This window comes from Solanum stenotomum, chromosome 9 (assembly GCF_019186545.1).
Source record: "Solanum stenotomum isolate F172 chromosome 9, ASM1918654v1, whole genome shotgun sequence".
Lineage (NCBI taxonomy): Eukaryota > Viridiplantae > Streptophyta > Magnoliopsida > Solanales > Solanaceae > Solanum > Solanum stenotomum.
The window spans coordinates 48,701,420-48,713,090 of NC_064290.1; the positions used below are offsets into that span (position 1 = coordinate 48,701,420).

The 11,671-nt window shown below is 34.7% G+C and overlaps 1 protein-coding gene across 2 annotated transcripts; it reads left to right on the top strand.

The window, feature by feature from the left end:
* Nucleotides 1–1,201: 1,201 nt before the first annotated feature.
* Nucleotides 1,202–10,824, top strand: LOC125877831 (tRNA-specific adenosine deaminase TAD2). Of its 2 annotated transcripts, none has more exons than XM_049559100.1 (8): nucleotides 1,202–1,289; nucleotides 4,127–4,180; nucleotides 5,527–5,564; nucleotides 7,705–7,771; nucleotides 9,064–9,223; nucleotides 9,309–9,405; nucleotides 9,502–9,620; nucleotides 10,463–10,824. In XM_049559100.1, the coding sequence occupies exons 1-8, from the start codon at nucleotides 1,209–1,211 to the stop codon at nucleotides 10,498–10,500; spliced, it is 654 nt and encodes a 217-aa protein (XP_049415057.1). In that variant the 5' UTR covers nucleotides 1,202–1,208; the 3' UTR covers nucleotides 10,501–10,824. The 2 variants fall into 2 exon arrangements, with proteins under 2 accessions (XP_049415057.1, XP_049415058.1); XM_049559101.1 differs by having other exon boundaries at nucleotides 9,517–9,620.
* Nucleotides 10,825–11,671: the final 847 nt, after the last annotated feature.

Genomic DNA, 11,671 nt, shown 5'->3' on the forward strand with positions numbered 1-11,671 from the left:
AAAGTTTGGTCAACTACTAATTGCTGCTCAAACTTATTGGCCAAACTGCTTCTCACCAAAAGTACTTTCTTGAAAAGCACATTTGGAAAAACCACTTTTCATAATAAGTTGATTTTAGAAGTTTGGCCAAACAAACTATTAAGTTTTTTTTGACATTTTCATAAACTACTTGTATGTAAGAAATGCTAGTATCTTAAACTTCATAGCGAATCATATTTGGGTACTTTGTGAAATTCACTTTTTCCTCTATACCTTTTCAAACACATACAGTTGCACACCTATAGAATATACCTTTAACAGATAGCAAGTATTAAGTCGTGGTTGCTGGGATTTTCAGATTGAAGTTTATGGGTTAAAAGATGTGTTCTTCAAATATTTAGAATTTGAGCACCCAAGTGTGCGATGTAGTGGTCATTGACGTTGGTTGAGCACATGAGGTCTCAAGTTCAATTCCCAGCAAAGACAAAAAGTAAAAAACAGTAGGTGATTTTTTCCCATCTGTTCTGGCCTGGGTGGATTGATGGTGGGAGGTCGTAGGTATCCTGTGGAATTAGTCGAGGTGCGCGTAATCTAGCCCGAACACCACGAGCTTAAGAAGGAAATTAAAATTAAAAATATTTAGAAATCGAGATGCATGGTTTGAGAGTTTGATGGTATAGTTCTATGTAATACAGTCAGATATCAGGAAATGGTTCATGAAGCAGCATGACAAAGGCACAGGTAATGGGAGTATGTCCAAGAATAGTGCAGCAGAAATGTTGATGGCTTTCAAATCCTCCAAATCAACAACACTTCTTCGAACACTATACCAAACCAACATCTAAAATGTTCTTTTCCTCATTAACATTCATTTTACCACCTATATTGTTGATGAGAAACAGACCAAATTAGTGACCCATGCTTCAAAAACTTGTCAAAAATGACTAGTTTCAATTCTTCAAATCTATAATTTCACCTCCTGTAATGTCGAAAATTGTTTTTGTGTTTATGATCTTGTTATTGTTGTTTTCCAAATGAAAGAATCCCTACTTAAAAAGGCTAAGAATTTTTTCGAATACAAACGACATTAAAATGGAGTTAATGAATAAATTCATGACTTTTAGAATATCAAAATATGTATACAAAAGAAGAAGAAGAAGAAGAATGAATCTGATAGTGTTTCTCGAATATTTAATGTATTAAATAAAATCACTGTTTCAAAATATAACATGGAAGATTTTTCACATACTAAAAACGTAGAGCAGCTTGTACCAACTCCGGCCAACTCCGCCGTCCTAAACAACAACCAGGTAAGTCTCTTCTCGGAACTCTCTTTCTCTCAGACCCACTTAGTAGGTTGAACCATTATTGGCTGCACTCCATGAATAATGTGTTTGATAAGTTGCCACATTGAGCCATTTTTGTTATATTCAGAAATTTTGAGTTTTTTGTTCATTTGTTAATCTGAATTCGTTCCATGAATTTTCTTGGTAGATGGTTTATGAGCTATAATTCCACTTATTTGGGAGGGGGAAACAGTATTGGCTGCACTCAATGAATAGTGCCCACCATATGTTTGATTAATTGCCACATTGAGACATTTTGTCATATTCAGAATTGTTGTTTACCTTCTATGTTATGTTTGATGTGGAGAGTACAAGTGATAAAGTGTTATGAACTTGAACCTTCAAACAATTAATATCACATAAATAACAGGAAAAGAAATAGCAATTAAACAGAGTTTTGGGATAATTTTCTGATTTCTGAAAAAGGAAATTGCGATTACAACTACACTGAATTGAAAAACATAAAAATGGAAAATTGGATCTCCATTGATAGCGAAGAAGAGCTAGAGGAGAATCAAGAAAGAAGAAGAAAATACAGGAAGAAGTTTTAGTTACTGGATTTCTGCATCTCTCTTATGCCAATTCTGTTATTTATAACCACTGCTCACATCTTAGCAGTTGAGCTTCATTAATCAAGGATAGATCCTAACCCTTCGTCCTACTTCGGTTATTTCAGTTTTACTACTACTACTTTTATCAACTATTTCACCCAAGATTCATAACACAAAGCTTCTGCCAAAAAAAATCCTAGTTTTTTTCCTTAGTTACATAAGTTTTGGGTCTATTTCTAGAAGCAGATTACTTTTTTAATCTGATTCTGATCAAACAATGCAGATGAAAAAGATACAAAAACTCCTATTCCTTAATTAGGGTAGCTACTGTATAATTAGAAATTCAAACAACATAGTTGGTATTTTCTTTAATCTTTTAAAAACAAAACATAAAATAAACAAATAAAGAAAATAATTAGCAGTTCTCTAAAAGACATAAACAAAAGAGGCTATCCCCAAAATCAGATTTTCAAAACAGTTAATTTTTTGTTTTTTGTTGATCATCATTATGGCTCTGTCAAACACCTCCTGCTGCCTACTCTCTTCTGTTTGCCGGATACGTATCTTTAAACTTCAGTCTTCAGCTGCTGACTTTGTAGCATGAGGTATTTGAGAAAATAACTTTAAGCTCTAAGTTCAGAGATTGACAAGTACCAGGTTTTCTAGTATTTAAGTTACTTGAGATAAAATAACTTGGATATAAAAAAATTTAGACAGATAAGTGTGATTTGTTGTGAGAGAAGTGAATAGTGCTTTCTCAAATTTGAAAGGACTTGGAGATCTTTTAATGGCATTGGTTAAGATTTGTTATGTTGATTTCTTGGCTGCTTGTTGATTTCTTGTTGCTACTGATGGTAGTTGTCTCATTGCTAGCTATTTTATTTGCTTCAGTTGTGGTTCAGTAAATAAAATTGATTCACTGTATGTTTCTGCCAGAAACTTGCTATTCCTTATGTTTTGATTAACTATAGCTATTTCACCGTGATTCACTGTAGCAAATAAAATTGATTCACTATAGTTATTTCAAAATTCAGAACCCCCAAACCTCAAATCCTGGCTTCGTCTCTGGACATCCGCAATAGATACTACACTTGAACACCAAGGAGAGAGCACTCTCTCCAACGCTATAAGGTACAAAGGGATTAGGGGGAAGGCAACAAATAAGGGATCTTTCAAAGGAGCATATTCACACTAAATTCACTCATATAGAGAGTTCCAAAGACATCAAACTATGACAATAAATGGGATACATCCTAGACTAGATAGTGATGGAGCTCGACATGCACACATTGCTCACGTCCAAAAATCTCGAGAATGTTGTTAAGCATCTGGGTCAAGACTAAGAAAAGTTCAACAAATTAAAGCAATATAGGCAACATAACCAAATAAGCATTTTATCCAAAAACTAAATCAAGCCAAGTATAAGTCAATAAAACAATTGTGCTAGAACTACATGAATCGGGAGGTGTCTAATACCTTCTCCTTTGTCAACAAAATTCCTTACGCGGTCTTTTGTTTTCGCAGACCAATAACGAAAAAGTCAAACCTTCCTTTTGATTAAGGATTCAAATAAAAGGTGACTTGGAATACCTAAACTCAATTTCAAGAACAATTTATGCAGTGTGTAATTGAAATTATTAAATAATTTGCGAAGAAGGTTTATGCAGTGTGTAATTGGCATTATTAAATAATGATCACATTAAGTTATGTAAGAACTTATATATTATTTTACAAAGGATATAATATGGAATAAGAATTCCTTCATTATAAACAATCTGTGCATTATAATCTCCGCATAACTAGCACCAAAACAAACAAGCCCTAAATGCACCACATAAACGCTTGCAAGTGCAACAAATGTCTACTTGAGTGATATTAGTTGTAGTATACCAAACATCCGGCTTTCGTACTTGCAACAGGTTCCATTTTCAGGAGTAGGCTTGCTGTTTCCTTCTTTGCATAATGCTTTTGTCTCCATTGCCATTTCTCTCTCAAGCACACCTCTTTTCTCTAGTTGATTCCTTTTCTTTTTTTATAGTTTGCTTCCTGCAAACCCATCAGCATTGAATAATGTACTTTGCAGAATGACTGAAGTTCTTTACTATTTTGACATCGTGATCTAGTTTATTGTTGTGGTGATTTTAGTTGTAACTTTTCATAGTAGTACACCATCTGTTTCTGAAAATCTCTATAAGGATATATTGTCTGTTTTGGTGATTACTTTATCTTGTTGCATCCTTTTTGCTTCAGATGGCGAGCTATGCGAAAGAGACATTTGAATTTATGAAGCTTGCTTTAGAACAGGTATAACCTCTTATACTTGATCAAAAAACAGGTATAACCTCTTATATTACCGATTTAGTTCATGTGTGCGTATATTTATTTTGATGTTCCAATCAGATGAACAACTACAAGTTGATCGAAAAAAGGAAACTCATAATCAAGTTTGTTCCAACCTAACAAGAATGATGAAATACCAATTTTCTACAGAGGACTAAAAAGAAAAACTTTATTGGTTACATTGCTATAGACTGAGTTTAACTTCTTTACACAATAACCCCAATGTAATTCAAGCAACCTGGTACTGTAATGTGAGTGAAAATGTGAAATTGAATCTTTTTTCCTTCATTTATCTGTTTATTTTAATCGAGGCGTCCTGTTTTACCTTCATTATCTTTCTTTAGAGGTTGATTCAGAGTCATCTATTGCATTTCCTAATCTTTTAGGATTTTTCTATTTGGTTCCTCTTTAGTTATCAAGCTTCCAATTGTAGTCCCATGGAGTTTAGAGATATTATTTTTAGGCTCATATTGTCTCCCTAGCTTTTCAGCAGAGAGATTTTCCTATATAAGATTAGAGTGTGATTTTACAATAAAAAGATATTAGAGTGTAGTTTTCTCCCTATAACAAGTCATGCATATTTCAATGTTAGAATCTACACCAGTCAATCTGTATTACATTGTTATGGGAATGACTTCGTCTCTTGAATGGAAGACTCCAACTCTTGCTGCTACAAATTAATGAATCTCGGTTTCTCGATCATGATATTTTTTTCTTGTGATAAATATACTTTTTGTTCAGAGAAAGTAATTTGTTTTATATTTTACTCTTACTTTGCTTTTTTCCATATGGATTGATAAACAAAATTAAAGGAATCACATTCTTTATATACCTCGATTTTGCATGATGTTACATTATTTATGTCTTATTGGTGGTATTGGTTGGAAAAAAGGAAGTTAGGTTGCATATTCAGTAATACACAAATTAAGAGGTCAGATTTATATAATTATCAAGTGAGTTTATGAAGTTCTTTCATAGTTGTAGATGTTTTCAACTACTTTATTCCAGTTTATTTCACTAGCACAAAATCTTTAAGCAAGTCGCCTCCCAAAAAGATGGGTATAAATTGAATGAAAAAGGTTATTGCTTGGTGTTATGAAAAAAAAAGTAGAGGTAAAATGATCTGGTAGGACTTAGGTGTTCAATCTCTTACTTTATACTGCATATATGTGCAATTACATACTGGGACAGTGCGCTCTTTCTTTCTTCTTTTGCCACCATAATATAGAACCTATTCAGAGGTTTCCTTTACCCTTTTGCTCTTTTATTGCTATTCTTCCCACATTCCTAATACTTTTTAATTTTCTCAGGCAAATGATGCATTAGCCAATCTTGAAGTTCCAGTTGGGTAAGATTCTTGCTGAAGTTATTTGGTACTTTTGAAATAAAATTCTTAGAATAATTAGTTTCTCTTAGGGAACTGTATCATCTAAAGAACGTTCTTTCTACATGTCAGTGGCTTGGTCGTATTTCATCTTTGTTAGGGCCATGTCGACAATACGCATCTGTGCCTCCTTGTTGTCTACTTTGCTGATCATTATGGATGCATATCAGATTTTTCCACTTGTTTAGTAGAGGAACATTTTTCTAAGTCAAGTCAAACCCTCCTTCCAACAAAACCTCCCCTAAACCTTGATGTAGAGTTGAGCAGAATATTAAGTCTTGTTACAGTCACATCACATGTGCCCTCGGATTAGCTTTTCAATTATCTATTTGCCTTTTATTGGCTTATTTTCATAATTAACTTAAATTTATTCGCTTAGAGTTAACTTCTTTTCAATGTATAGAACAACATGACCATTTTAAAGGTTGACAATTTCTTTAGCCCGAAATAATGTTAATTATTGTATTTGTATTTAGTTACTTCCTCTACTGTTTTCTGCTATCCTCTTTGTGCTTCGAATCCCAAAAAGAATTAAAAATAGAACATTTTTACTATGGTGGAAACAATGTATTCATTTAATTTTAATTGTCCATTAGAGCTTAATCCAGTACCTTTGTTGACTAGAACTATGTTTTCCTTGGAAAGTCTATTCTCTTTTTAGTGCAGGGACATCAAATGAAAAGAACAGCTGTAGAGCACCTATTTTATTATGTTTTCCTTTCCTTTGTAAGTTGTATTAGTTTTTGTTGGCTAGAGTCATGTGGGAGTGAAAAAATTGATCTACGTAATTCACTAGACTCCATTCTCCCCTTGTATAAGCTAGACAATTGGTGAGAACAGAAAAAGATGACCAAGTATTGAAAAGATGACGTGGAAATTTATAGAATAATAATAATAATACCATAAAAGATAAAATTGAAAAGAACACAACTATATTATAGAAAAGTGATCCAAATTCTAAAATTTTAAAATGGTAAAAACTGTGGAAAGGAAAAATGTGCCAGAAAAGAAAATGAAGTTGCAGGATGAAAAGAAAATTGTGAATGGTATGGGAGGAGGGAGATCGCTAGTCCCACGGTTGAGGTCATGGAAAGAATTGCCGCAGGGATGGGGGTGGATCAGGGGGGTATAGCTTTGTGCAACATGTGCTATTTATGTAACAAACATGAAGAGAATGGAAGCCACTTCTTTCTACACTGCTGGGTATCTAAGCAACTCTGGGATTTCTTTCTCGGCATGTTTAAACTGAATTGGACCATCAGTCTCTGTGAAAGATCTACTGCTACTTGGAGCCTCAGAGAAAGAAACAAGGAACTGAAGGGAATCTGGAAAACAGTCCTTGCCTGTGTGTTAGGAAAGAGAGAATTTCTGGGTGTTGAGGGTAAAGCAACTAATGCCCAGGAGCTGAAATACAAGTGCTTTTATATGTTGGTTTTATGGTGCAAATTTCAGGATGTACATGATATTGACAGAATGATAGATTTCATTAGCATTCTACAGAGACCTACTGAACAAGATATTCTCCTTCTTTTGTTTTTTAAATGTAGGTAATATCTCACTTTTGTACAGTCCGATCACCTTCTTGGCATTTGGCTTTGTTCCATTTACAAAAAAAAATTCTTTACTGATTAGAAAAGGAGGTAGGCAGCTTATGGAAAGCTGTGGTGGTAGGAGTAAACAAAATAGATGTAGCAATTCCAAGGTGGCTGGAAGAAGATGCATTGTCAGGGTGAGAGTTGCTGGGGTGAGCATAGGGAAGGGTTGGTGGGGGGTGGCTTGCCTAGAGTTTCAAGGAGGAGGAAGAAGAAGAAGAAGAGAAAAAGGAGAAAAGTTTGCTGAGTTAAATAAAGAAGAAGAAATGAGGACCTGTTGGTCTCTATTTGAACTTGATGGGCAAAGGATATAACCCCTCCCCCCTCCCTCCCTCCCTCTTCTCTGGTGTAGTGGTGTTGGTTTAAGATAGTGAAGATTTTTTGGATAATTAATCCTATGCAATGGTGTACCAAAACACAGGATTGGCTGGAATTAAAAAAATTGTCTGTTGAAGTTTCTTCAATTGTTTTTGTTCAGTTAGCATATTTGATTATGCTTTTCCACGTTTCAGCTGCGTCTTTGTTGAGGATGGGGAAGTCATTGCCTCAGGAAGAAATCGAACAACTGAAACAAGAAATGTATGTGTTCAACTCTTAATTTCCTTAATAAGATCTGTATTAGGTATCTTCTATTATGTTAGATTGTTAGGTGCTAAACTGTTGTTGATATGTATGCTGAGATAATCTGTCTTGCGCACCCGTATTCATATGTGTTTGATAAACATTTATGCCCAATGTCCACATGCATGCTGTAATGAACATACCAGAGAAAAAGTTGTGCAGTACGGGAGAGGTTGTATTGCAGTGGTGATATCTCCTGTTTCCTGTTGTGTGGTAACTATTGAAAGCATCATTGTTTACTCTCTGAACCACTTGAATTTTTTTCCTTTAGCTCAGACATGCAATTGCCCGTAAGTGTAGGTGTGAAACCATAATGAGTGAAGGTGTTAAAAGGGATGGGGTAGACTTACAATCACTTGAAAGGAAGTTGTCTTGAAAGACATACAATTCCTTGGAATCCATATACATGTAAAATTAGCAAATACTAGGGTATAATGGACGAAAAAGAGCTATTCTGTTAATACCAATTACTTTAGGTCCTATGTTTTTAGGAGTCTCTTAGTCATATGAGAGATTTATACACTAGAAGAAAATATAGGAAAAGCTATTACTTTTTCAGTATTTTTATTTTGTATGATATTGGTCTCAGATTAGCTTAAGTGAAGTGACATGGTGTGTGTGGGTTTGTGTAGCTGGCCTCAACTTGAATTTGTGAGAGAAGCGTAGTTGTCGTTATTTGTCAATCATGTAATTGGCACAACAAGGGTAGAGGAAAGAATGAACTTCTGCACAAAATACTTCTCCAAGAAACGGAAATTGGTTTGTCGCACCAAGGGAAAAGTGGAAAAGACTGCTGTTATCATGCAGGATGAGGGTTCGGGGTGGTGCCGGGGGGTTCAGAGCGGAGATTTACTATTATCACATGAAAAAAGAGGTTTTCTAGAAATGTATGTGCTCCTATATTTATTTACGCTTGAAAGATATTTTTCTTGATGACAATCTTCTTACTATTTCCCACCTTATCATGTTGTAGTTGAGATATATAATTTTGGATTTTACTTCATTCATTAGACATAGATAGCCTTGTGGTTCTCACTCTCAGTCCTGTTGAGTCCTGTTGCGCCGAGATGCCTTTTGAAAAGATCTTTTCCCGCATCGGGATAAAACCCATTACTTGCAGTTGTTAGTTGCATGATTATTTGCTTGATTTGGCTTAATCTATTGACTTCCAATAATTATTTAACGCTCGATATTGAGGTGCACTTATCTCCTAATCATGTAAACCTGACTAAGCATTCCTATAAATCCAGGCTACAAGACATGCAGAGATGGAAGCAATTGATTTTCTAGTTCAACAGTGGCAGAAAAATGGACTTTCACCTCTTGAAGTTTCTGAAAGATTCTCAAAGTGCATTCTGTATGTCACCTGTGAGCCATGTATAATGTGCGCAGCAGCCTTGTCATATCTTGGTATGTTGAAGCATTTCAGTATCTGCTGGTCTTGCTTTATATATCACTAGCACATTTCTCTAACATAACATGTTTCCTCTGCAAGGAATAAAGGAGGCATATTATGGATGTGCAAATGATAAATTTGGAGGCTGTGGATCTGTACTATCACTGCATACCAGCAGCTCTAATCTTCCAACTAGGTTTGATCCCAAACTGATTTAATATACTGAATGTTATTCCTATAATTCAGCTTTTCAAGAAAAAGCATCGAGTGACAAATGGGTAATTTATGGAAGTTCAAAACATAACAGTGAATTAGCCTCATCAAAAAAGGGTTTCAAATGCACTGGGGGAATAATGGCTTCTGAAGCAGTTTCTCTTCTTCGGAGCTTCTATGAGCAAGGAAATCCAAATGGTATGTCTCTATCTCCATAACATCATAGTGCGAGTAAATTCTGTTTGACACTAGATACTATACAGATAGTGGAAGATGACTGACAGACTCTAGTAGTTTCAACCTGGAAATTATCTGCTTTCATCAGTCATCGTGTCACTGAATTTGATGTTTTCGCAAATGAATCAATATATTTAGAAATCCTGATAGAAATTACCCTGGAATGAAGTCAGGGCTCAATTCGTGTGTCATAGTTTTTTATTCAATATTGCTTCATATCTCATTCATTCAGCATAACTATCACATATTACATAGTATTGTCTGGAGAAACAGTGCCCCGACTTGACTGTTAGTGGTCTACTAACAATATATAAATATGAGGTTTTGCAACATTTTCTGAAAGAGGAGCGTAACTGGCGGACTGCAATTAATCTCTTTCAGCTTACAAAGTAAAGGTCTCAATCAAGCTTTTGACAGGGTAAAATCTTTTTTAAAAATAAAATAAAATTGGGAGGGGGTTTGAAGAGCAGAGAAGATGCTCATTAGTCATTTCACACATCAGTATGTCTAAATATGATGTCAGAACATACTTTGATTTCGTTTTTTTAAAAAAAAATAATAAAAATCAAGTACAGAAGAGTAATTAGACTACTAATTGGCTCAGAAAATTTGTCTTATATGGGGAATATGCATTCAGAAATCATGCTAAGACTTTGAGGCTGTTCTCATCAAGTTCAGAACATGATTGCTCATCCATCTCTTACGTGTTGCATGTTTCTTTCTAAAGATACTTTCTTCTCCAACATCTAACTTGTTTTGTCTCGTGGAAAAGTTTGAGTAATTCTTGTTTCTCATGATTTCAGCACCAAAGCCTCACAGACCTCTAAAGCAGCAAGTATAGAAGTACCAAGTGTCCGTATTCCTTCAACTTCTGGTACAATTTGTTGGTTTTCATCCAATATTGGTACAGTTTTACATTATTGATTATTTATAAAATTAGTTTAACTTTACTTGATTATCGATTGCTTTAATAGGAAGGGCTATACGGTTAAGTAAAGGGGGAAGTGTAAACATATTGATATTTGAGACCACCATTTATGTCATAGCTTAATTTTATAAATTTTTTTAAGTTTAGTCATTCCATACGACAAGGCATGGAAGACTGAAGTTGTAAAAAGATTGTAACTAAATTTGGCATATTGATGTGCAAGCAAACTTTTGATTATTTTTTTTTCCTTTGAAGTTTGACTCGTCAAGGTCAACCTTTTGACAATCATGACTGAAGTTTGACTTGTTAAGGTGAAACTTCAAGCATGTGCATTTGAAAGTTTTCAGATATATATATATATATATGTTCGAATGTGAGAAGATAGTTTTTATGAAGTTTGCTACTCATTGAGCTTGCAATAATAGAATTTCTAAGTGTTTTTAATAATATCACTTGATATGAATTTACTTCTCATATTCGAAACTCAAAACACCAGAAATTGAACCTGTATCATTTAAGCTTCTCTAACTTTTTATTTGTAAAAATGAGACACTAGGCAGTACTTCAGCTGCTAAAGTACAAAGACACAAAACTGGACCAGCTTCTGATCATCAAATTCTGGCAGCTTGTAATATTAGGCAAAAGAAACAAATTGCCCAAGTAGTAGTTTTTGTTAATGTTTACTCAAATTCTCATCAACAACTAGAAGAAAAAGAAACGCAGCCAGATGGCTCCTTCCCCAGACCCACGCATAGCGGGAGTTTAGTATACCAGACCGGACTGCCCTTTATCTTGGCATAGTCTTGTGCTACAATCATCGACCGTACGGTCTGTCAAACAGCCTTAAGTTAAGAATTTGAAAATAAGCCACGAATGGTTGTATGGTAAAAATTCACAAACCATACAACCATGGGGATATAGAAGCCACGAATCGATTATCAAACCATGTGTTTGGTCTTAGGAAAAAAAGTGTGAAATGGTGGAATCTGCTCCTAGTGCCCCCTATTACCATAACATGACAACAAATAATTGAGTCAATTCCCTAAATGGTCACCCAAGTTTAGGAAATTGTCTTGAAATATCA